The sequence below is a fragment of the Corvus moneduloides genome, chromosome 6 (genome assembly GCF_009650955.1).
Source record: "Corvus moneduloides isolate bCorMon1 chromosome 6, bCorMon1.pri, whole genome shotgun sequence".
NCBI lineage: Eukaryota > Metazoa > Chordata > Aves > Passeriformes > Corvidae > Corvus > Corvus moneduloides.
This window is the reverse complement of record NC_045481.1, coordinates 53,782,976-53,808,948: the sequence shown is the minus strand read 5'-3', so window position 1 is coordinate 53,808,948 and position 25,973 is coordinate 53,782,976. Positions and strand designations below refer to the sequence as shown.

General features: G+C 44.2%; 1 protein-coding gene and 2 long non-coding RNA genes across 5 annotated transcripts in view; 2 read left to right on the top strand and 1 right to left on the bottom strand.

The window, feature by feature from the left end:
* The window catches only part of LOC116445840, a 93,319-nt gene extending 73,518 nt beyond the window's left edge, over positions 1–19,801 (bottom strand). For both annotated transcript variants that reach the window (XR_004240895.1, XR_004240896.1), the window contains exon 1: positions 19,722–19,801. This is a non-coding gene — a long non-coding RNA (uncharacterized LOC116445840). The remainder of the gene's footprint in view (positions 1–19,721) is intronic.
* Positions 16,255–18,121, top strand: LOC116445841. Of its 2 annotated transcripts, none has more exons than XR_004240897.1 (2): positions 16,255–16,746; positions 16,849–18,121. It is a non-coding gene; the product is annotated as an uncharacterized LOC116445841 (long non-coding RNA). The 2 variants fall into 2 exon arrangements; XR_004240898.1 differs by having other exon boundaries at positions 16,256–16,746; positions 16,852–18,121.
* On the top strand, positions 19,147–25,759 carry LOC116445839. Its single transcript, XM_032112882.1, has 5 exons — positions 19,147–19,813; positions 20,249–20,391; positions 22,322–22,421; positions 24,341–24,410; positions 24,538–25,759. The coding sequence occupies exons 1-4, from the start codon at positions 19,388–19,390 to the stop codon at positions 24,368–24,370; spliced, it is 699 nt and encodes a 232-aa protein (XP_031968773.1). The 5' UTR covers positions 19,147–19,387; the 3' UTR covers positions 24,371–24,410; positions 24,538–25,759.
* Positions 25,760–25,973: the final 214 nt, after the last annotated feature.

Below are 25,973 nucleotides of genomic sequence, written 5' to 3'. Positions count from 1 at the left end.
CTAGTCTTTGTTCTCATGACGAACTACAGACCTAATTTTTACTTCTAATTCTGAGTTAAAGACTATTATGCTTTACACAAATCTATTCTGCCTTTAGCTTTTCAACACCATTATCATATGGTTTAAGTAAGCTGTCTACTTCTCTCTATTTATCCTCCAGTTTCCGCCAGTGGGGTCTCTCATTTTTACATAGCTTTCAAGACTGTATTTACTTTGTACAGTCTCTGACTGTCCATTTATACTTCACCAATTTGCATGTCCCCAAATGCCCATTTTTCCAGGTCATAAAACATTATATGAGCTATATTGGGAAATAAGACCCTGGATTAAAAATGCATGAATTACTATCTTGCAAGGGCAAGCCATCAGTACTTCTTCCTTTCCAAAAAATTCAGCTACATTTTAAACTCCACTAATTAAAGCTGTGAGTATGAAAAATGCAATAGTAGTTACTAGAGGGACTAGAGGGGCTAGGACTGAATTGCCCAGGCTGGTTTTAATCAATGTATTTATTAATCTTCAGCACATAGTATCTCCTCCTATTGTGACAGAAGGAAAATCATTACTTTGTCAGTGCTATTTACCTGAGTTTTACTTTACAAATAAACCACAAATGCTTCCTTTCTGTGCTTAAAGCCTACTCAAATTCAGCAAACTTTGTGGCTGTGAAATGTATGATACATTTTTTAATGTAAACATTAGCCTACAGAGATGTCATGCAGGGTTTTTGGCTATTCTCACAGCATTGCTTGCAGAACTAGCTCTGCAAGATTCAATACAATGTAAGAGCGAAATATTATTCAATTGAACAATTATTTATTCTCATCATGGATCAGGTATGCAGACTACAGATGCATTATTCTTTTAAATGTCAAGAGACTATGCTTGTTCAAGTTAAATTGAAAAAAAATTATTTCTTTAAACTTAGAAGACTTAGGGAATTCAGATACTAATGAGACCAACAAAACCGTTTAGAAAAAGAGATAGATGCTGATCACAAAGAAAACAGTCTAGAGAAAACTTTATTTTAAAGATCATGGGATAAAGTTAGTAGGATAAAAAGCTTAATGATAATTCACGTTTACTCCATCCCATACATGTTTAATACACAGATGCAACCATTACAGTAAATTGTGCAAGAGCATAACAATTATTTCCAGTTCAAAAGTCAGCAAAAGCTGTTACTTCTAAGCCACACTTTCTGGTCATGCAAGAAATGGTGAGTCCCTATTTTTTTGTATGACAACTGCCAAAAACAATTGTTTTCTAAAACAATATGCCAGTTTGTAAACTCATGTTTGCATGAGTGTAACAAAACCTGTTCACTCTTGGTATTAGAACATTTGTTGGGCTGCACAAATACAGTATTATTGAAGATGATAGATTAGGATCCTGGACAGGGATTAGAAATTTACTGTCCTGCGGCAGTGTTGCAATTGAGCTGTCAAAAGCTTTTCATATGTAGGAATGAACTCTTCCATTAAGACAAAACAATCCGTTCAGGGGATTTCACTGGGGACAGTTGAAGAAAAATCACTGCTCTTTGCTTATGTGGTCATCCTCAGGTTGATCCAAAGACCCCTTCCCTCTCCCAAGAACCAAATCACTTTTGTAACCAAATCAGCCTCTCATTTGCTGACTATATTGCAGTGGCTTTTCATTTCCACTGCCATCTAATGCTTCTGTTTATGCAAATGTCTTCTCATCCTTTGAATCCATCATCAAGCTACCTAGTTACTGAATAATCCCACCACTTGGAAGGCTCACCTGTTCTGCATTTGCTGTACCCACTCTGTCTGTACTGTGGTTTGTTTTACAGCCAGCTCTGCACCACTCACCTCTTTCCCAGTGCACTGATATCCACTGGCTGCAGTAGATCAGGAGCACAAATCTCAAGCTCTTTCCATATGGAACTGTTTACCAAGGCCAACCATCCAAAAGATTTGAGACAAAACTTTGTGCAAGCACATTGAGTTCGCTGAAGTCTGAGCTCTGCCCGGACAATAAGGACAATAACCAAAATAAAAGATGAAAACTCAAGTGACTTCTTAACTTCTCCACTCCATACCCCAGACCACTTGAAAAATGGTTCATCTATATAAAGACATGAGAACTGGCTGATAAAGATTCATTTGATAAAGATCATTTATTCAGGGCCTTAACATTGTCAGAATTGTCCACAATCACTAGTTCATTGCTTCAGAAAATGTTCCCTACAATTTCAATCAGTTGCTCAGTGATCAAGTTAAATGATGTGCAATAAATATGAGCTATAGTAGGTGAAACCTGTTGGCATAACTGTTCAAGAGGTACTTTTTGCCTTCAAATAACTTTAAGAAAATTTCCTAATGTTTATGTGCTCTGTAATCAAATTACCTGACTCTCAAAGGGAATGACTTGTTAGTGTACATAAATTTAATAAAATTCTGTCCCCTTCTACCATCCCTAAATACAACCAGGCTACTGATTAGCCCATTATATTTGGAATGACTTATATTGGTACTGCTTTTCAAACATGCAGCTCAGACTGGCTTATAGTATTTGATGAGCTCCCACAGTTCAAATTAACCTCAAATACAGGGATAAATTCTTCATCTCAGGATTGGTCTTTTTTGTTAGCACAAAATTTCAGAAAATGTCAGCCAAAATTTTTCCTTTTTGCATAAAGACAACCTGCACAAAGCATTTTTTTTCTGATAGCCAAAGTACCTTCAGAAGTGAGAACTCATTTCATTCTCACTAAATAATCAGGGTAAAGTAAAACCACAGTAATTTAAAAATAGATAAATAAATAAATAGATAGATAGAATCAGCTTCAGTTTTCATCTAGTTCCTACACCTTTTCCCAGTCTTGATTCTGTCTATATAGCCCCTGCCTGTATTTTGTAACAGCTCTGAGGCTATTCTATAATTTATTCTGACAATTATTATCCTTAATATCAAACAGCACAAGGAACACATCCGTGCTCACTCTGGAATCAGTGTTTTTGTAAATCTGTCCAAGTTCCATGTTTCATAACAGCTTTCCACTTGAAAACATGACAGATAACCATGATGGTTAAGAATCAATTTTGGCACAGTTGGTAAGCACCTCCAGTTTAACAGAAGAGTGAGCAGCATTTATGCAACATTTCTCTCAAAAGACATCCAGTAACAATGGATGTTTATGTCTAACCCTTATGTGTCATTAATGTTCCCATCAAATTTAATGATCCATGTGGAGCCACGGAGATGCAAAAAAGAGCAACTTCCCTCAAATCAGCTTTTGAAAGCACTAATTTAGTGACTGAATTAGCACAGGATATGGAACCCATTTCTGATGCTTCATAAGTAAGCAAATAAGAGATTCGGGATATTTTCAAAATATATCAAAATGCGTCAAAAAGTTACCTAGGTTGTTTTTATTATTTCTAAGGGCCTTTCCATCATAATTGATAGCTAAGCAGATTTCTATTTCTCATGACAGTCAATGATATTGCAAACAGCATCATTATTGACTCAGGAGAACTTACAGAGAGGAAACAAATTCATTTAACAGGGGCTACCCAGAATTCATGACCAAATTGTCCCACATCCTGGACTAGAAGTGAAGATCCCTATAGCTCATAACAAGCCTTTGTGCCAGCCTCACGTAATTCAGAAGATAAATATCAGATTGTCCTCTATTTCTTATTTTGGCAGTTTCTTGTTAAGATTTACGCCGTAACAAAGAGCCAGAATTCCAAAACCCATTATCTGGTAAAAGTATTCATGAAGAATAATGGGTAAGTTCCTAAAACCCCCTGCTAGGTCAATGGCAGATTTAACATAAATCTTAATAGAATCTATTTTCCTCTAAAAACCCAAATACATTTCAGTGCATTCAGTAATTATGAAGCAATATTCAAGCTCTCTTCCTCATGATAAAGTGCACTGTTTCTATTTCCTGTTGAGCTCACCAAAATCTTTCCAAATTAGTTGCTGAACAAGAAAGCAGCGTTGGATAAACATGTTATTATTTGGCCAGATCAAGGTTTGTCTAAACACTCCTGCCAGGCAATATGTTCCTGGAAGGTCACAGAAAACTGTTACAAAGCAGACCATCAGATAGAATTTAATAGAAAATTCTACATTAAGCTACAGGTTTGCAAAATTAACCCCACTCTTTCCATTCTATGTGTAAAAAGGATTTTTTGCAGTGTGTTCACACACTCAGAAAATGTCATTAATTTCTCCAATGTTAACTTTTCCCCTTAGTTTAATTTTAATTTCTTTAATTACTTTCTTCATTGAAACAAATTAACGAGTCTTCCATCAATTCAGTATCACAGCACGGGTTCAGAAAGAAACAGGACAGAGTTCAGAGAGATCAACTAGAATGTCTGAGCCTTCAGCAAATAGCATGAAAGACAATATCCCATAGACTTATTTAATTCTAATACTATTAAGTTTAGAGAGTTTTGCCTGGCTCATCTTTTGCCTGTCTGATAATATGGTCCTCAGACAAAGAAAAAACATTAAAGGGAAAAAAAATCTTTATAAAGTCAACAATCCAGGAAAAATATCTGGATCTGTTGGCTCAAAGAACATCAAGATTTTACAATGTCAGAGGCCCAGAGGATTAAATGTCCTCAAAAGAGGAATTTAATCATATTTTCAGATATGCATGGTAACTTTCATAATGTAAAAAGGAGATATTGAATTCTTTTTTTATTTACAAAACAGTACATTCCAAACCCCTATAACCCAAGGCAAAGACAAAAACCTAAAAGTCTGGAAAAGATCTTTAAGACCATTGAGTTCAATGAACCCAACCCTGCCACGTCCACCACTAAACTGTGAACCCCAGGGCCACATCTGTACCTCTTTTAAATATCTCCAGGGATGGTGACAATCGCTTCCCTGGGCAGCACAGTTCGAGTGCTTGGCAAACCTTTCAGCAAAGAAGCATTTCTTAATATTCCATCTAAACCTCCCCACTTGAGGCTGTTTCCTCTTGTCCTATTTCTTGTTTCCTAGGAGAAGAGGCCGACCCCCACCTGGCTACAGCCTCCTTTCAGGCAGTTGTGGAGAGGGATAAAGTGACCCCTGAGCCTCCTTTTCTCCAGGCTGAGCACCCCCAGCTGCTCCTCATGTGCTTCAGACCCTGCAGCAGCTCTGTTGCCTCTGTCTGGACATGCTCCAACACCTTCATGTCTTCCTTGTAATAAGGGGCCCAAAACTGAACACAGCATTGGAGATCTTGAATTAATTCTGATTAGAAGTTTTAAATGTGTTTGCTGATGTTTTGTACAGGGTATATGAATTAACCCTCCAAGAGCCATATGTGCAGTGATTTATGAAATGGGTATTTTGGACATTAATTATATTAAGACTTTTTTTTTATCTTCAGTGATACACAAACATATCATTAGCACACCACAGAAAGTATATATGTAAGTGCCATATAACAAAGGTCAATACGTTTACATACTCTCAGTCCCTCACACTAACTACTGGTTTTGAGTGAAATATGAACATCTTGCTGTGTGTCATTTGATGTAACAAAAAATACCACTTTGCAAACAAAACATTTTTTTACTGCCTTTTCAACCACAGGCCACCACAGCTACAAGAAAAGGTAACATTACACAAGATGCACCTTTGCCAGTCTGACACCTCACCTCTCCATTCATTTTTTGCAGCTGTTCTCTGCACCATCATCAGGGCCAGGCACCCTGTGGTGTGAAGAGCAGGGTGTGACATGTTGGGGTGTGAGAGTCAGTGGCCTTTCTATTAACCCAGGAACACACTGTGCTGGGGTGTTAGCTATCTAAGTTCTACCAGCCTTGAAAGCATCTGTTGTTCTATGTTAGTGGGAGGTGTCAAAAAAAAAGAAATCATCCAATACCTATCACCACAAAACCATGGCATAGTCACACAACTGCTCTATTTTGGATGTTTGGAAGGCAGATAAAAACTGAGAAGGTTTATTTCATGGAATCTTTGGCAAAACACACTGAGCCACAACTGCATTCACCTAGCAAAATGAACACCAGAAGTTCTGGATACAAACTACCAAAATAAGGCTAAAGTAAAAGCCAGGAACATAACAGGAAGTCTGGCTCAATCAGATGCCAAATTATGCTTGTTTTTAATTCTACTGCCCACTTACATCTTGGTGAAGTGATATTTCTCTACTGATTCCCTTCCTGGGTTAGACTAAATTAATTTTATTGATGTCAAATTCAGCCAGCTCACCTTTACTATTTATTTTTAATAGGTTTGATGCAATACATTTTTATTACCAAGATAAGTATTGGTTAAAGCCTCTGCTTTCACTCATTTTGATTGCCTCGTGTAATTAGGAAGTGTAAAAAGAGTGAGCATGAAGTACAAATAACATTTTACATTTGCATGTAGATCCTAACAAAGTGAATATGCTTTGAAAAACACCTGCCCTCGAGGTGAAGGACAGAAAATAAACAGGAAGGCACAAAAAAGGAGGATGCTCTAAAGTGCTGTGAAGTAGCATGGTATGTTCAAGGTCTGGACAGAACAGAAAGGATTCCCATGAGTCAAGTCTAACCTGCTCTGACTAATGCAACCAAGCTAAGTTTATACCATTTAAGATTATATATTCCTGATATTTTAAATTTGACGTTTTTAAAGTTATGCAGCATTTCCAAAATCTCCAACCCTATCCAAAGCTCTAAGATGTGAGTGGGCAGTCACAGAGCTACACCGAAGTAGTCAAGGGTTTATATAAACCACAGAAAGACAGCAGCAAAGTCTGGGCCCAGGGCTTTCAAATAGGCAGAAGAGATTTGCCATGACTGACCAGACAATTCATATTTGTGAGCCAACATCCCACCGGCAGCAACTGCCAGCTCCTGTTGACTCAGCTGGGACTGTAAGTGAAAGGAATGCCTGATGCAAATCTTTTCCCATATCTTCCAAAAACTGAAAATCAGATTTTCCACAGATAAAATCTCGTTTGCTGGGTAATCTTCCAAGTGACACTATAACAACATTCAACGACATTTGGATTTTATGGAATGGCTGATAAGACTAAATTACAGCTGCAAAGAAGAAAACTTCAAAACACATTCTGTGAGTAGATGCAGAATATTTTTTCAAATAAAGTATTTTTATTCCTGAAAAACTGTTTAATTCATTTTATAAAATGTGAGAAATCAGGTTTGGAAAGCACCAAGCAAGCCTATTTTTCTTCTCTCGCCTAGGGCAGGATGCATTACTCATTTACTGTACTGTACTGTGTTTTCTAGCCCTGTCTCATTTTAAACACAACTTCAAAGATATGAAGCATCCCACACTTCCCATGGGAAACTACTCCAAAATAGAACAGAGGTTTATTTCTGACATTTAATATAATCTCTTCTCCTCAGCTTCATCCCATTACACTCAATCTGTCACCTTCTAACAGAGTTTGAAAATAAGTAGACATGGTTTTTTTGAAATCTTGTTTAAGTTTTGGACACTGTCATCCATATTCTGAGAAAAACACGTTGTGCCACCCCAAGACTATGCTGACTTATTTCTCAAATGCCACCTCCAAAGCCCCACAGCCAGACTTACAGTCACCTTCCTTTCTCAAGGAACTCGGGGGAAAAATGAAATTAATAGCTTTTTTCCTACTGCTGTGGCTGGGAAAGGCTACAGAAATACAATTGCAGTCGAGACATTTCTCCATAGCCCTTCATCAATCCCAGGGAAACTCACCTATTGGACACCTCTGCTGATCCGTAACAGCAGAGGAAAAGTTCATGTCTATTTCTCACACGAAAATGGGATATCCTGATTTTTTCCAAAGGAAGCCTGATATATCAAGCATTCTTTAACATAGATTCTTTTGAGAATAGGGTTCAATCATAATAATAAAATAGTTGTTTCAATGAAGCAAAGGTGAAAGAGGTGAGATCTGCTGCATAGCAACAGCTGAGGCTCCCAGCTCCCTGACTGCTGAGTTGTTGCATATTGTACCATGTTATACAGCAAAACCTCTGCTTTCCACATCTGATGGAGAAGAAAATGGTATCACTCCCTCCAAATTGGAAGTACAAAAAGATCAGAAGGTAAAAGAATAATTACTTTGATCTTACTTTCCCTAATGGAATCTATTTCCAACTAATACATCTTTCCCACAATTAAACCAACATGATGAGATCTATAAAAAGGTTTTCTTTGTCCAAAGCATAGGCTTTTAAATTTTGTCAGCACTACCACTGAGATCAGAAAAAGTTCAAAAGGTATGACTGTAAATTTTCTGAATCATTATGGAGTCAAAAGGAGAACTGGTACCAGATTTGGGGTGAATGGATGGCCCACTAAACTTTTAAATAAATTTTTGCTGAAAGCCAGACTTTCACTTAAAAAAAAAAAATTAAAAAATCAAAGAAAGTGAAAACTGACAAAATTAAGACCTGTGAAACTTTCAAATGAATCTATTGTCTGAGCTTTCCATTGGATTTATCCTTCAATACTATTTTTTTCTCCAAAAGATCAGCACAGAGCCTACCAGCAGCAGTAACTTCCTCTGACACACAAAATTACGGTGCAATCAGGAATTCTTTCAAGGGCTGCAGCCTAAGCACATATGTGGTTTCAAAGGAAACAATGCAATTCCATTACCTACAGGTACTAAACAGAGGTGTGTGTTTTTAATCTGATAGCAGGAATAAAATCTATCTTATGTGAAAGGAGATGGAAAAGGATACTGTTAAAAAAATTGCTTACAAGTACTTTGACAGACCAAGCTCTAAGTGACTGTGGTGTTTGAAAGCTTGATTATACCTCTCCCTTCAGATATTCTGGAAAATCTTTGAGACCTGATTATGGGCTGTGATATATTTATCTGAACTGCACTGTACAGACACTTAGTACTGATAAAATACTGATAAAATATAAGTCATACCATGTAATGAAAACAGTATTGAAGAGGAAAGTTGCAAAATCATCAGAGACAAGCATATGCCACCTGCAAAAGACTATGGAAGTTCTTCAAAGGTAAAAACCTTTACTGACATGGGGGAAAAAAACCAACTTAATTCAATTTTATGTTCTTTAATGCTTTAAATTCAAAATTCAGAGTATAGGTTGGAAGATCAACCAAGAAAGTCTTCTCTGGTAAAATCCCTCCTGGAGTTCAACAAGCACCTAGAGATTTTCAGCAATCTATCCACAGGTATTGAAAATCAATCCACAGGGACTGAGAAACCCAGAGACAAGTCTGTTCCAGTGTCTTTGCAGCCTTTGCTGTGAAATTCATGGCTAGGCCAAAGGCCATAGAAGACCCAGTTATTGACCATCTGAAATTCACACCCTCAACTGGGAACTGCTCATTTCCCCAGAAACTGATTTCCTTAAAGTGCATGCACAGATAGTCATGGCAATGATGTTTTAAAGATAAGAATATCTCCCAAGGAGAATCAGACATGTGCCAAAAACACTGCAGAATTCCAAAGTGAGGACGTGTGTGCTGGTGCACAGAGTCAGGCTGGCTGCTCTGCAGGGTTCTGTGACAGAATCATGGAACAACTTGGGGCAGAAGGGACCTCAGGAGGTCCCACAGACCAGGCTCCAGAGCAGAGCCAGAGCAGCTGCAAGATCGGACCAGGCTGCTCAGGGCTTTGTCCAGCAAGGCCGTGAGGAACTCCAGTGATGGAGACGGCACCACCTCTGTGGGTAGCCTGCTCCAATGCATAGCTTTCCTTGTGGTGAACTTTACGAGCAGTGTGAACTGCTCTTATTTCTATTTATGCCCATTCAGTCGTGCCCCCCAAGCCTCCATCTCAAACATATGGTTTTAAAGAATTCATCTCTGTCCAAAATTTACATTTGCATTTTAAAATACAATACTTCACACAGTGTACGAACGTGTACACTGAAGCATATGTCTTCAGTACAAAATAATTTCCCTCTTAATACTGCTCCTAGGTCTTGTGGCTCAGCTGGTAGACTGAATTGCTGCCAGAGTTCCAGTCTAGTTGCTGCTCAGGTCACCTATTTTCTCACGAAATATCTGGATGCTGATGCCAAGAGATGAGCTAGAGTCACATGCAAAGTGCTGCAAAGGCAAGTTAAGTTATTCTGTAGCTTTCAAGTTAACAGAAACATTTTTCATTCAAAAATTGCTTCATGGAGAAGTCATTATCTAATTTTACTAATATCCCTGGGCACATGGATTGTCTTTACCCTCTTATCCTGCTTCTCTGTGTTTAACGTTGTGATATATTACCACCCTTTCTGAATTCTGACACAGATGACCCTGATGCAAATTTCACATCTCAGATTCCACTGCTGAAATTGAGATAACTGATACAAAAATGTTTGTTTCTTTTCCCACAACTAGTTAAAATTCTGTGGTTTAAGTAACTGTTATCAAGTGCAGAGACAGAGATAAGTGGACAAACACATAGAAACATCTGTATAAGACATGCATGGAATAACTTTAGAAGACAAGAGGGCAGAACTAATAGTTGTTCTCAATTTGATAACAGTCCTAAGATGCCAGCAGTGCTTTGTCTCTGCACCCAACCACATCCTTTTATTTATACTTCTGTAGCCTATAAAGAAAAGCTAATCTAAAAATCTACTTGAGAAATTTTTTTATTTTTTCAGAAGAGCTTTTAGAATACTAAACAGGCCTATACATAAAGATTTGACTTGAAGGAAAACTTCTGTTCTTTTACTAGTCCTCAGTATTTAACTTGAAACGTACATACATCTCAGTGTAATTATATGATTATAGACATCTCATGCCCATGGAATCTTCGTGCAAAAATAGTTCTAGTTTATAAATAAAGATAAGGATATGCATTGGACTGACAGCTGGCACTTCAGAGAGAAGCATTTGTGAACTAGCAGGTGATTTTCAAAAAATCTTAAGCCATGTTCAAATAAAACAGCTCTAAGTTCAGATGCTGAGCCAAATTTTATCCAATGTCTCTCTTTTCAGAAAATTCAAATACTTGCCATAAAAGCACCCTGAACATTATGTAGCTTCTTCCTTTGTGCAAGAGCAGTTCCCCAGAAATAAAAATGAAAGAACCATCTTCTCCTTAAAAATACACCAATTAGTTAAATGAACTTCCTAAAATATCCAAGACTTTATTCCTACGTCCTTCTTTGAATTTGAATAAATTCAGAAATAATACCCTTCATATATGCTTTTGCATCTTTCTTTTCCTTTCAGCAGTAGGATGCAAGTGGAGAGTCTATGCTGGTTTAGTTAAAAAACCAAAGCACAATTAAAACACACATTTTTTTATTTTAAGATCTGAATTGTCAATATGTAAAATGAACATATTTTGCTTGTAGAATTCCCATGGGTAATTTTTTGTTGTTGTTAAGAAATCGTTCTCTTGCATAATATTACAAAGGGCCAAGATTGAAACCACCAATGTAATATTTACTTGAGCACAAGTTCACGGGGGAGGGGGGAACCCTAAACAAAAATGAAACCCAAACAAGATTATTTTTCAATGATGTAGCTGAAGACAAAGTAAATAAATTAGTTTGGGGATTTACCTGTCACTAGTGGAGAAGCTTCTCACAGAAATCAAATCAGAAGACTGAAACATTAGGAGAGCAGACACGCTCTCCTTCAATTTGCTGTATTATCAATCACAATTTTCAAGTTGTTTTTCTATACTAGTTTAGACTAGTATAAGAATAAGAATGGCAACCTCTGTAATAACCATTGTGGAACACAGAGTGTAGCAGGAAAATTTTATATCCTACTAATGGCAATGTCTCAGAAATGTGTTCTAGAAGCAAATACTTTCTTTTGAGCCAATTTTATAACTCATTGTGCAGTCTGTCACAGACCCCAAAGTTGTGTTTCTCCACATTGACAGTCACAAATAAAAGGCTTCCTACTAAATCAGACAGTTTCAAAAGGCAGTACAGGGTCATATTGATCTCGCAAGACAGAAATAACAGACAGATTCCTCACCATGATATTTTGATTCAAAATTATGTAGGAAATACCAGGAACAAATAGCAATTCCCAGCATATGTAAAAAAAAGGGAAATATAATTACATGAATATATGAATTAAGGTAACCTTTTTTCCTAGATAAGAATAATAAACATATGCAATTTCACATACTTGCTTATCAACTAAGAACAATATTTTACTTGGGCTCAGGTACACATCAATGTGAGAATGCAATTGTGATGAGTGACATTGTATCACACTTTGAGCTGTGCTCCTAATATACTCTCCAAGAGATAAATCCATGTATTCTTTCTTTTACATGCTGTATATGTAAGAAAGCAGAGCAAGATTAAAAATCCAATAAAAGATGAAGTAATGTCTTAAAAGAATTCAAACCTATTTATTGTTTTGGAACAGTCCTTATTTTCATTCTTCAGGGCAGTTCCTCTCAATTATTTTGTTCAAGGAGTTGGATCCTAGTGACTACAAACAAGTAAGGCAGTAGATCTAACGTTACAGCACACAAAGGAGCAATGCTATTTACTATTTTACATATAAGTGAGCGTATTTCAAACTGTTACACCACAGAGCATAGATAGATCATGATGCTTAGAGATTTCTAGAAAAAGGGATCATTTTAGATCAAATCTGTACAAAGACAGATGAAGAAATACTCCCATTTTTGTACTTTCTAACCTTTAGGATAAGAAAAATTCCAGACCTACACAGAGAGCCATCCCAAAAAGAAGACATGAGGGGAGACACATCATCCCAGCTCTGCTGTACACCACCATCACACAAATGTTCACAACTCTCAGTAACAACACCTTTCAAGAAATACACTCCTAGTTAATAAGAGCATCCAAATCCAGATTCTCATGAGGCTTACAGCTTTACTGCTAATGCTTTATAAGACACCAATCCAAAAACCCAGTGTCAAAGACTTTCCAAGAATAACAATGTGTTAATACAAAGACTTAAAAATTGAAGTCCCAGCATAAGTTCATATATCCCAAACCAGAGAGGCATCCAAAATACCTATCATAGGTGTCATACAATATAATTTGAAATTTGGAGGAGTAGGCAAATACATTTTTCAGTAGCCAGGGGACGATGAAGACTACACTGAATAGTCATGTATGTATCTTCGAGGCACAGATGGTAACACATCTTACTATTCATCAGGTAGTTTACTTAAAAATCAATCCAGAATTAATTCATGGTTAAACAATCCTAAATCCCAACACAATAAGACTTTTTTCACCCCATCTAGCTAATTAGTGTTTTAACTGCTACAGCACTTTATTCTTATCGTGGCTTCAGTTTACACCAACATGTTGGTTTTGCATGGCCTGGTTTTTGGTAGCAGGGGCCATGGGGGTGGCTTCTGGATGAAGATGCTAGAACCTTCCACCATGTCTGGCAGAGCCAATGGCTAATGGCTCTGAAGATGGACATGCTACTGGCCAAAACTGGGCCAATGAGAGACCTTGGTAACACCTCTGTGATGACATATTTAAGAAGAAAATCAAAACTAAGTCACACAGTTTTGCCTTCTAGTCAGAGAAGAGGAGGTGTTGAGAATATGTGAGGAAAGCAACATGGAACACCACGGTCAGTGGAGAAGGAGGGGCAGGAGGTGCTCCAGGTGCCGGAGCCGAGGTGCCTCTGCAGGCCGTGGTGCCGACCATGGTGAAGCAGCTGTGCCCCTGCAGCCCATGGGGATCCACGGGGGATGCAGAGATCCACCTGCAGCCCGTGGGGGAGATGGTGCCCGTGGCAGAGCAGGTGGATGCCTGGAGGAGGCTGTGTTCCAGTGGAAGACCCGGTGGGGAGAGAGGGCCCCGCTTCCAGGTGGAGCAGCCTGTCCTTGGGGCCCTGCACCCCGTGCAAGAGACCCACGGCGCAGCAGTTTAGGGAGGGCTGTGTGCCCGTGGGAGGGACTCACGCTGCAGCAGGGGCGGGGTGGCTGCTGCTGCTGCTGCTGAGAGTGGACCCGCGTGGGAGAGGTTCGTGGAGAACTGTCTCCTGTGGGAGGGACCCCAAGGCTCACAGGGGAAGGACTCCTCTCCCGGAGCAGCGGAAGAAAATCTCGGTGCTGAAATGACCAAACACCCATGCCCTGTCTCCCTGCGCTGTCGGGGGGAAGGAGGGAGGGGCTGGGGGAAGAAAAGGGGTGTTTGAGGGTTTATTTTACTTCTCATTATCCTCCTCTGATTCTGTTAGCAATACATTCACTTTGTACTTCTAAGTTGAGCCTGTTTTGCCCTTGGAGTATTTTCTCCCAGTCCTTATCTCAACTCCTGAAGCCTTTTTCATGAAAAATCATGAAATTTTTCTCTCCTCTGCCCAGCTGTGGCAGGGGAGGGTGAGTGAGCGACTTTCGTGGGCCCCTGACGTTTGGCCAGTGTCAAACCACGGCATCAGGCCTTGTTCTGAACTGCTCAGCCATAAATGCCATTGCAGGAAGAGCAGGAAATCCCACAGCTCCTCCTGTGGATCATTTGTCTGCACTGACTTTGTGCCGCTGCCTGAGCTGTGGGGCCTGAATTGCCTCCAGGCAGCCAGGATTGTTCCCAAATGTCATCCCCTGGCTCTCTAACTTGATATGGTCTTGTTCCCCCAAAGCCCATATTCAGAGCCCAGCACTGGGAATAAACTAAAAATGCAGTACCAGAGGGTTCTGTTATCCTGAGGATTTGGGGGATATTTGGCAAAAATTTATGGGGGCCCAGGTTGGACTAAGCTTTTAACACTCCCTGGATTCACGGGATCGAGGATTCCAGCATGCACCGTGCAGGTTTTTTCAGGGAAATTCCTTGATCCCCAAATCCACATGAGTTCAAAGCAAAAACCCCTGGGAGTTGAAGGCAACAGGACGTTTCTTGGGAATTTTGAAGTATTCGGTGTGTCCTCAATGTTAGGTTTGAATTAATGCAAATTTTCCAGGATTGTGTGTTCGGAGTTTCTGGTTTAGGGATGGCAAGGTCTGGATTTGGATTTGTGGGCACCAAGCACTCCTTGTGTCAGCTTTAGGTCTGGACTGGTGGGAATTGTCGGAGAAAAGAGAAGGGAATTGAAATGCACAGCTCCATTCTTGGAGAAATGATCAGCATGGGAGAAAAGAGGGTGTGGAACTGCTGGGAGCTCCTGGAGTGAGGGAATGAGCTCCTTTGTGCACCTGCCCTTGCACTCAGACTGGCAACAGCCCAGGTGTGAGCTGTGAGGATGAGGAGAGGGCAGTTCCTGATGGGGGCTGCTTTAGGAGCGGTTTCCTCAGCTCACTTTTGCATGGAGATGCTGGAGGAGAGGGGCTTATGGTGGGCTCCTGGGGGGCCTCTTATGGAACAACGATGAGAGCATCTCACAGGGCCTGGGGGAGCACCTGGATGTACTTGGATGTGGAGCATTGCTTAAAGGAGGTGCCGAGGGACAAACCTTTGTGCCAGGCAGGAGTGGGTGAGCCAGTGTGTGGATTTGCAGGGGGATCTTTCTCCTTTCCCCTTTCGATTTCATCTTGCCAGTCCCTCCCAAGTGCCCTCAGAGCCTCCCCAGTGCCCCCAGGAAAAATGGGGGTTATGAGGACAAAAGGAGTTTAAATTGAGGGAAGAAACTCCTCTTCCATTATTGTCTGTGTTTGAACTGGGGGGCAGGGATCTCCCTTCAGCTGTCATTTTAAGGGTATTGATTGAAGGAAAACCTGCCTTTTCCATAGTGTTGGGGTATCAGTTGACAGGGAATCCCCGTGTTCCATTTTAAATGGAAGGGAAAAGAACGGATATTGCCATTTTATGGGTTTGAAATGAGGGTAGCCCCCCATTTTCATCATCCTAAGGTTTAAATTGAGGGGGAAGCCCTGTTGTCCCTGCTTTTTAAGGGTCTGAATTGAGGGTTCCCCTTTTTCCATCTTTTGAGAGATTTAAATTGAGGGAAAACCCTCTTTTTCTGATATATTAGGGGATTAAATTGGAGGGGAGAACCCATTTATTTGCCGCTGTATTGCTTTAAATTGAGGTAAACACCCCCTGTTGCCTCAGTTTCCGGGGTTAAATTGAAGGAAACTCCAGCTCTTCCAGCATTTGAAGGGTTTAAATCGGGGTGTGCCGCTGCATTTGAGGGCGTTTCTGCCCGTGCCCCGGCACCAAACCTCTTGCGCGGGAGCACTCCTGGCCCCTGGGGAACTTCGGAGGTGGAATGGGAATTTGGGGGTTGGCTGCCGACAGGGACTGCCAGAGCCGAGCCGTGCGGAGCCGAGGCGAGCGCTGCCGGGCCGGCGGGCGGGAGCAGCGCCGGGCACGGAGCAGCGCCGGTCCCGGCCGCTCTGCCCGGTCCGTGCGCGGGGCTCGGGCGCCGCCGGGCCCCCGGAGGAGCCGCTTCCCCGCCGGGACCGCGCTCCGCCCGGTGCCGGGTGCGCGGGGCTGCCCCCGGGCGCCGAGTGCCGCCGGTCCCGTGGCTCCCGTGGCCTTCCCGGTCCCCCCGCACCGTGGAACGGCGCCAGCCTGGAGCGAGTCCCGGCAAGCGGCGCTGGGGGACACGTGTGGCTTGTGAGCTTCAGAGTTTGCTTGCAAAAGTCACTGAAAGGAAGAATGGAAAAAAACCCAACCGCGACACCCCAAGCTTTTTGTCTGTGGGCTTTGTTGGTATGCTCCTTAACTGAGCCACACGCTTTTCCCGGTTTTCTCATGCTCTTCTTGCTCAATCTCAAAGTCAGTGTAGGATTTCCAAAGAACCTGCAACAGAGAAGCCTCTCATCATGTTCATTCCCAGCACACTGTGACACCGGGAGGGGAAGAGAACGGATAAAGGTGAAATTTCCCTGAGAAAAGGTTCGGAGATCAGGGTGTTCACTGGCGGCACGGGCTGGGATTAGGGCTGAGCAGCACCAAACCAGGTGCACATCATCCATCAGCTTTCACCTCCTGTTTTAGCAGGGGGTTTATGGCCCTGCCAAGAGACAGATGCTAATTAAGGAGTCCCAGGCGGAGCCGTGACAGTAAGTGGTTCTGTTCGAGCTGGCGGTCTACTGACACGTTCATCAGCCACACTCTCTAGTAAGTCCTGGGGTTTGTTCCTGTTTTTCTTTCAGCCTTCTATCCAACTTTCCAGTCCGTCTCTCTGTCCAGTGTGTCTTTTGTGTTCCTTTCTTGTCCGGAGTGCTCCCCATCCCATTCCCTTTCAGTGCGGTACTCTCTCTTGTTTTTGTTTTTCTTTTAAGAAATAAATCCTCAATATTTATTTAATAAATATTGGTCAGTCCCTCTTCCTGTTCTCTGTCCTATTTTTTTTCTCTGTGTCTCACTCCCTGCCCGCATCTTTATCTTTCCTTCTTTCTTCCTCTCCTTTTTCCTTTGCCCTGCACCGTGACTGTATTTCTTTGTCCCTCTCACTGTCCTTTTTGCCTGTACCTGTCTGTATCTGCTGCTCAGTCCTTCTCCCTCATTGCATCCTTCTCTTGATAACCCTCTGTCCTGCTGCCCATCCCTCTCTTTCTCCATCCCTCTGCTACACCTTGCCCGTCTTCCCCCCACACCCACCTGCCGTGGTCATTTCCTTTTTCTGTCCTTGTTTCCCTCTTTGTCTCGGTATCCCTCTGTCCTTCCTGTGTGTTTACCAATCTTTTTCTCTGTCCTTTGCCGTGCCTCATTCATGTTCCTTTTTATTCTCTGTTGCTCTGTCCTGCTCCCTGTGCCATTGTTTCTCACTGGATCCTCCTGTCCCGTTTCCTGTCCCTATTCTTTTTTAATCCCTCTCTGTCGTGCTGCCCATGCCCGATGTTTTTTTCTCAATTCCATCCTGCACCCTGTTCTTCCTTTTCTTCCTGTGTCCCCTCTGCTCCCACTCCCTCTTTCTGCCTCTCCTCGTCTTTCCCTGGTGCTCCCACCCCACCGCTCGATGGGTCCGTGAGCGCAGATTGGGATCCCGGTGCTCCAGCCTCCCAGGGGCAGCAGCAGCGCCGTAGGGAAGGGATGAGACAACTCCTGCCGCTGCCCCGAGCGCAGGAACGGAGCGGAGCCTAAGCGGGAGCCGCGGCACCATCGTGAGACACGCAGCCAGCAGCCCGCGACACCGGAGCTGGGGAGGAACTTTAGCCCTTCTGGGGGCTGTCCCCCTTTATTGTGCCAGCAGAGCCCCTTTTGGGGGGGGATGTACACATGTAAATGGCTTTATTAAAGCGACGCGCTGCTGTCCAGGGCAGTTTGACTCGTTTTGTCCCGTCTTTGGGGGTGAGGGGAAAAAAGGCTGGGGGATGGGGTGGAGGCTCAGGGGCTCTGATGTCATTTGGGGCACCCCAATGTCCTGGGAGAGCCACGATGCGGTGGAGGAGCAGGTGAGTGTGGAATGACGGGGGCCATCCTGGGTGCCTTCCCCCAGAGGAGCCCAAAAATGCCAGAAAACTCACAGGGAGGGGGTGTATGTAGGATACTAAAACCTGTCAGGGTTTTCATTTTTACATATATTGACAAATAACACTAATTTATATCTAAATTCATTTCAAAATACACCCTCTATCTACTATCTTCTGTACCTGAATATAAGAAACCCGGAACAGAGATCTGTAGGTTTTGAAAATAATGACACAGCGCTTCTATATAGGGATGAAGCAATCAAGTGCCTGAAAACTCAAGAAAAGATGATCGGCGTGAAGGAAATAAAAAGCGCTCTCGGTTCTCTCGCTGCCTCGAACCGTGTCCCAGGGGCCAGTGTCCCCCGAACCAGTGTCCTCTGCGGCGGCGCTGCCACCTGGGGACAGAGAGCGGCACTGCCGCCCCCGACACAGCGCCCCGGCCCTCCCTGCAGTCCCGTGCCGGGGGACACGAGACAGCGGCGGCCTCCGTGACGGCCGAGCGCGGCAGGGGCAAGGAGCGGGGCGATGTCTGCGAACGGAGGGTAGGGCTGAAGGACAGTTAGGAGCGAAAAGGGACACGGCCGTGCTTGAGCGGGGCCATGGCGGTACAAGGAGGGGCGGTGACTGAGAAGAATGACAGCCGGGCAGCAGGGCCGCGGTCGCCCGGCGATGCGGGCCGGGGGCAGCGGGCGGGAACCGCCGAACGGAGAGGCCCGCGCGCCGCTCCCAGGACGGCGGAAGTGACGCTTTGTTATCACGCGACAGGACGCTCAAGACGGCGGACGCGATTGGACCGCGCCAGAGGCGTCCCCGCCGCTGCCTGCCGCCGCTCGCGCGGCTGCCGCCCGCCTCCGGCGCCGCTGACCCCACCGCCCATGTCCTCACACCGGGAAACGCTGCGGGAAATCGCGCTGAGAGCGTGGTGTCGGCGTCGGAGCTCAGGCAGCCGAATAGACAGAGGGGCCTTAATGCTACCACACCCAAGATGGCGGCTTGACCGGAAGTAGCTTCTGCCAGCACCCAAGATGGCGACGAAGGGAGGCCGTCACATGGTGCCGCACCAAAGATGGCGATTCGGCACGCGGCTTATTTGACCTTCCAAAGGTGGCGGCGTCAGGCGCATGCGTCTTGGGCAGGGACAAACACTGTTAGGGAGGAAGGACCCCGCTCCGTCTATTCGGCTGCCTGAACGCCACCCTGACGCCGATCCAGCGCTTTCAGCGCGATTTTCCGTGGCGCTTCCCGGTGTGTGGACACGGGCTCTGGGGTCAGCGGCGCCGGGGGCGGGCGGGAGCCGCGCCAGCACCGGCAGGCAGCGGCGGGGACGCCTCTGTACCGGTCGCGCCGCGCCGCTCCCACGAGAAGCCCTCGGGGCACGCGCTGCCGCCGCCCCGCGCTCCCCTGCGGCCCGGGGAAATGTGGGAAAACACAAAATCATCGAGGAAGAGCACTCACCGGGGCTGCCTCAGCCATCCCCCTGCCCGAAGGGCGGCAGCCGCCCAGAGGCGGGAGCAGCCCGCAAGGATGCAGCTGCTCTTTCCCAGGAGGTGAGAGGTGGGGGGGCAGAGCTGCAGGCAGGGTTTCCCAGCTGCAGGCGGAGCAGGAGAATCCAGCTCCCAGCAGCTCTCGGTGAGTGCTGGATGGGCTGTGGGCTGTGCAAGGTGGGAGGTGCGGGTGGTGTTCATATCCCCGGGAGCTGCTGAAGTGGCGGCAGCCTCGTGTGTCTGTGTGTGGGACCAGCTCTAATGCTGGCAGCCAGATCAAATTTCTGTCAGATTTCTGTCAAATGTGGGGTTTAAATCTGGGACCGATCAGCTCCCTGAGTGTGAAAGTCCTTGAAGTAGCCAAGCTGAGCCGCTTTTGAGAATTCCAAGCATTGTGTCCTTATGGTTCTTAATACAACATTTAAATAATTAATATGGAATTGAGACACTGAGGTTAGAATGACTTAAAAACATTCCTTGTCCCTCTCCTATTTCCAGCCCAGGACTAAGTTGACGTTCCCTGAGTGGCTGCAGTTCCCTGGATGTGGAGAGAGGAGGTCTCTGCCAGAGTGGGGGAAATGTCCCTGCTGGTTGCTGTGTCCGCAGTGGGCAGAGAACACTGATCTTGGCAAGATGGGTTTGTGAGTATTGAATCAATCCTACCTCCTTTTTCATGAGTTGTTCCAGTGAGTCATCAGCTGGGAACACTTTTAGCTGGTTTTGATTAAGTTTCTTTTTCACAGGTTTCTTGGTGTTTTGATCATGAAATTGCCAAACCCTTAAGTTTGCTGAATTAACCCTTCAATGAACCAATGCTGAGGGAACTGGGGATTGGATATCTGGGATCTTATGGCACTTCAAGGCCTGGTTGGGTTTACCCCCTGATTTTGGTGCCAGGGGAAAACTCCAAGTTAAGAATATTCAAAATATGAACCAGTTCTCATGAAACTCAGCTTTCCAAACCTTTATTCAGGCTAAAGAAAAGATGGGAATGCCCTTGACAGAAAAGCACCCATGAGGCAAAGCAGGCTTAAAATGCCTGTAAGCAGGAAATCCAGGAGAAATGGCTGCTGGCTCCTGGCATCCTGGGCTTTCCAGGCAGGTTCTGTACTGGCTTGCAAGGTAGTTTTCCTGCCTCTGGGGGGTGGCACCTGCATCCCGCTGGAAAGGAGAGAGCAGCAAGTGGGAAGACAGTTGCTGACATGTGTCCTTGGATTCCAGTTCCTCCCAGTGGGTCTGTGCTGCTGGAAGTACAAAGGAGATCAGTCTTGGAGTACCTGTTTGTTCACCTGTGGGGCTTGGGAGAGACATTGGACATGGAATTCCAGGGATGTTCCCCTTGCTGGAGTGAGAAGCAGTGGAAGCTGTTTGCTGTCTGCTTCTTCATCCCTTTCACCTCGGTCCCATGGGGTCCCAGGTAATCCCCTCTCACCTTTGCTTTTCCATGGGTCTCTAAATGAGGGCTTGAGCTTTGCTGTAGGTCCCGTTTATAGGGAGGGCCTATTCCAGGAAATGTTTCATGGTCTGGACTGATGCCACTGCAGGAAGAGCAGAAAACCCCACAGTTGCTGTGGCTCACTCATCTGAATTGCCTCCAGGCAGCAAGGATTATTCCCAAATGTCATCCTCTGGCTCCATGACTTGGTGATGTTGTGTTCCCCCAAAGGCCAGGGGCTGCTTTGTGTTGCAGCTCACTAAAGTCCAGCTCAGTGGTGCTGGGTTTGGGTTTTGTGTGTAATGAAAACACTAAAAAATTCCCCTCCTTCACTAGCACAGCCCTGGAGTGGGAGCAGATTCCCCTCATCCCAGAGTTATCCTGCTCCTGCCCTGGATCCCTCTGGTACTGTGTGTTTTCCAAGCTCACAGCACTGATGGACCTAAGCAAGGAAAACAATCCCTGTTCCTTCTCTTGTCCCTCCTTGATGTTCCCAGGCCCTGCATCTCCCTGGCTATTCCCTGTCTGACTCTTCATCTCCATCCCACCTTATCCCGATCAAATATAGGCCTGAGATGTGTTTAGCAGCAAATCCATTCTTTTAAAGAAAGCCAAGTGCAAAGAACATCCAAATGCAGAGAAGTCTTTAGAAAAGGAGTTCTGTAACTTGATTTGAATAAAGGGAGAGGCTGTGGGTGTTTCCCCGTGGGGTCTCTCAAATTGCTAGAGGACACAGCCTCCTTTTTATATATGCAAATAAGGGATGTGTCTTCCTGCATTTTCTGTTGTTTTTCTTTGTCAGGTTTTGGAGGGGTTTCTCTCCATGATTTCCTGTGATACAGGTGTGTCTCTTCCTTTGTCCAAATCCAGTGGCAAAGGATTGAACAACTGATGAGTGGGGTCTGGGATGAAAATGGTTCTGCTAAAATTAGGGAAACAATGCTAGAAGAAAAATGAGCATCCTTTTAATGCTTGGAATAAAAGTGCTGGGAAAGGGCACTTTTATTTTGATTTGGTGTCACTTGCCTTTTTTTTAATGGCTAAAACTCCATGGTGAGCAATCAGAGCAGAAATATGAAATGCAGGAGTCTTTGATTCCACAGTGGGATTAGCTTCCCTTTTCTGCTCTCTTTCAGGACAGGAAAAATCACTAAACTCGCCCCATCTTTGCCAAAAGCTTTGGTGTTTGAGCAGCCAAACCCAACAAGGCCCCCCCTGGTCCTGCTCATGGTGTGGGTAAGTCACCAGTTCGTCTTCTCCTCTCTGCTGGGATGAACTCCCTAGGGAATGCCATTTCCAGCAGCCTGGTCTGTTGGAAAAGGGGAGAAGGGAAGGGGAAATGCAGTGCCAGAGCTGTGTCCCATCAGGTTGTGTTTCCCTCTGAGGACAGAGAGTCTCTGGGCTGAGGTGAGATTGCTGGGAGTGCTTGGATGAGCAATCCAGGGAACAGGGAGCTCGGAATTGCAGCTGCTGCTAGAACCCATTGCCTTAGGTCTGCTTCGTTTGTGTCTGTGAGAAGTGGGATTTGTGCTGGAGAGGTGCTGTTGGGAACAAAGGATGGAGTAAATCCACTCCCTGAATGTGCAGTGAGGGACTGAGTTGCAGGGAAGGGGAGTATTTATAAACTATATCCATATTTCCCTGAAACAGGCTGGAGCAGTGATGGAGGTGCTTGGCTTTGGCCTGGACCTGTCAGGATGAGCCATAAACAACCCAGCCAAGCCCCTGAACCCTCCACGGATGTTTGAAACACTTCCACAGAAAGCCAAGGCAGTAATGATTCCAGAGGAAAAATTAGAGGTGATTGCTTACGATCCATGGGGAATTTCCTTTGGAATTATCAATCAGAGAGTGTATCGAAGCAGAGCCCATCTTTTGGCTTTTTCTGGTCTCTGATCTCCTGTCTGGCTTAACAGAGTTGTGTGTGCTTCCATTCAGGAAGCAGCATCTTTCCAGGTTGAAATTTGGGGTGGTTTTGTTTCTTTAGGGTTTGGGTTTCTTTCCCAAGTGAATCAGCCCTCCCATAAATACCCCCTGTTGTTCTATACAGCTGCTTTGGCTGTGGGTCAGAGAGAGAGAAGGGAAATTACTTTTTATTATCTTGAAATTTTTCCAGCCAGAAGTAGGACATCATCTTGCCCCTCCCCAAAGCACTGCAGGCACATGGGAGTAGCTCAGTGCTGGAACAGTTCTCTGAGAAATAACAATGTTTGAGAGGTTTAAGTGTTAATAACAACTCTCTTGTCTCTTGGTGGCAAGATTTGGTCCTACAGTCCCAGACTGGTGAGGGAGAAAAGGAACTTGTGCTGTTCCTGGAAAAGCTTCTGTTACTCCTTCCTTTTAATTCTGTGGTCTGATTTACTGACTGGTATCTTTCTAACAAGACTTGTCAGAGATTCAGATTCAGGAATTGAATTTGGGTTTGTTCGCTACAAAATCTTGCCAAGCCTGAAGGCCTGTGGTGATGACTGCTCTCAGCAAAGGTTCTTTATTAATCCTCTGTCAGATTTCCCTCAGTGCTGGGCAGGTGATGCCTTAGGTTTTAACTTTTATATTTTTCAAATTCTGTACTGCTTAGTGTGTAACTCTGAAAGTTTCTTGTAGCCTGTTAATTTCTGCTCTCGTGCTAGGTAGACATAACAAAGCCTCTCTGGGCCTGCTCTTCAAGGACACTTAGGCTGTCCTAGGCCCAAAAATATAAACCAAAGAGCCGCTAAGGGGAGGGTAAGCTGAGGGCAAAACTGAAGCTTTAATTGGAGAATTAGCCCTGATATGGAAATGAACCAAACCTATAAAAGTGTGAAGAACTCGTGACCTGTCGTCCATCTTGGGGTCCATCTTGGCAATAGCCTCTGGCCCCCAGGGGGTACCTTTGAAGGCCTTTAAAATAAGTACCTACTTTTATTCCCTTACTCCTGTCTAGTCTCTGTGTCTAGGAGGCCTCTTAAGGCATCACAGGGAAGGCAAGGGTTTGGATCAGGAATTCCGCAAGCAGGGCCTGTGTGACCATTGGCTTCTTGTGAGCCAAAATCAAGAGCAGAGATTGGTTTGGTGTTAAGAACTTAAGGTAACTTTAAAACACTTAAAATAAATTACTAAAATTAAGTTTATTATTGAAATAATTCAACTTTTTCTTCTTTTTTTTTTTATTTTAGATGCTGGAATTGCCTCTCTGGATGTGCTGAGCTCTCGCTGTTGTGGACTGTGCGGCCTTGATTGCTGCAGGTTCCTGTTCTTCTCACTGGGGAATTGGAAATAATTATTAGTTAGACTGCAGAGATGTTTTCTGAAACCTTTCCCTTTTTTCTGCCTTTTAATGGTAGATCTTCTCTTTCTGCCCTTGAATTTACAGCGATTCTCTGATACCATTTCACCTGCCCAAATTCCCTGCAGCTCCTGGGACAGAGAGAAGCTTCTTCTGTGGCTGAGGTTCAGCGGGAAAATGATACTGTGTGTTCAATCTCCTTAATATATTTAACTGCTCTTTATATCTTAGAGTGTAGACTTAGTTGACCCTTTTTCAACAGAAAGTGGCAGGCTGAAGTCATACTGAACCATACTTTAGATAGTTGAGTTTTTTTAAAGAAAAAAGTCCAGGCTTTTTGTCTATGGGCCTTATTGGTATTGCTCCTTAGCTGAGCCACACCTTTAAATAATGATGTGGGTGCCTTCTAGAAAGTGTTCAATACATTTTGCACTCTCTCATGAGACCTTCGGGCCTATGCTTTTCCATTGCTGAGTTAATTGCAGGTCCAATGCAACTGGACAATGTCCTGTGCATGTGTTGTTCATTGATCTGTTTGTGATGTTTATTTCATCTGGATGCAGAGTTGGGCTTTTTGGGCAGACGGTGCCCCTCAAACCACCAGGCTTGTTTAAACCTTGTACACTATTTTGTGAAGATCCAGGGTGGGTGAGAATTTTGTCTTGTTGCTGTACTAGGGAATGGAATGCAGAAGCTTCCTGCAATATTCACATTGAAGTTGGAACATTCAAGGGTATCGGTATTATGGGTCTCAGGGATGAATCTGTCAGGAAAATTAATCCACGATGTCCGAGGTTTATGTCCGTAAAGGAGACAGAGGAGTTCTGTAACTTGATTTGAATAAAGGAAGAGGCCATGGGTGTTTCCCGTGGGGTCTCTCAGATTGCTAGAGGACACAGCTTCCTTTTTATCCTAATTTCCCGGTCGCATTTCCCTCTCTCTTTCCCCATTGGCTGAGGTACTTGAGAGGTACAGACTTCCCAAATCGCTTAATACAGACCCCCTTCTAATGTGCATCCTCCCCACTTCTTTTTCTTTGTGTCTCTGTTCTTTTTCTCTAAGTCCAGGAATTCAGCATGGCCTTGGGTGAGCAACAGTCTGTGTCAATTAGTGGAATTCCTATGGAATTTATGGTTCCACCCATTGCTTCTTTCACCTCTCAGTATCTGGCTTTATCTACAAGCAGGCCCACAGTTTGTTTGTAAAGACACCTCCTTCTCATTCCTTTCAAGATTATTCTCCACTGCAGTGACACAGGGCCCTTGACTGACACCAACATGTCTATAAAAGGTTGTGTTATTTTCTCGACCATTTTCCATTTTCATGTGTTTTTCCCGGGCCAGGATGATGGATGACCTCCCTGAGGGCCTGACGCAGCAGCCGCTCCCACTGCTTCCAGGGGGAAACATGGTGGCACAGCCCCAGCACCATTGCCCTGTGGGGCTGAGCTGGGGTTCGGGGTTCAGCAGGGGTGTGAGGAGCCCCCTCAGAGCTGTGCCTGCTCAGGGGGCCTCTCACCTCAG

Bases quoted from the DNA above. Each gene is read 5' to 3' on its own strand.
- LOC116445839 (XM_032112882.1), top strand. From the start codon at position 19,388: ATGCGTCTTGGGCAGGGACAAACACTGTTAGGGAGGAAGGACCCCGCT. The intron at 19,814-20,248 runs GTGAGAGGTGGG...TCCTATTTCCAG, and splicing joins CAGCTGCTCTTTCCCAGGAG to CCCAGGACTAAGTTGACGTT. The intron at 20,392-22,321 runs GTGAGTATTGAA...GCTCTCTTTCAG, and splicing joins GATCTTGGCAAGATGGGTTT to GACAGGAAAAATCACTAAAC.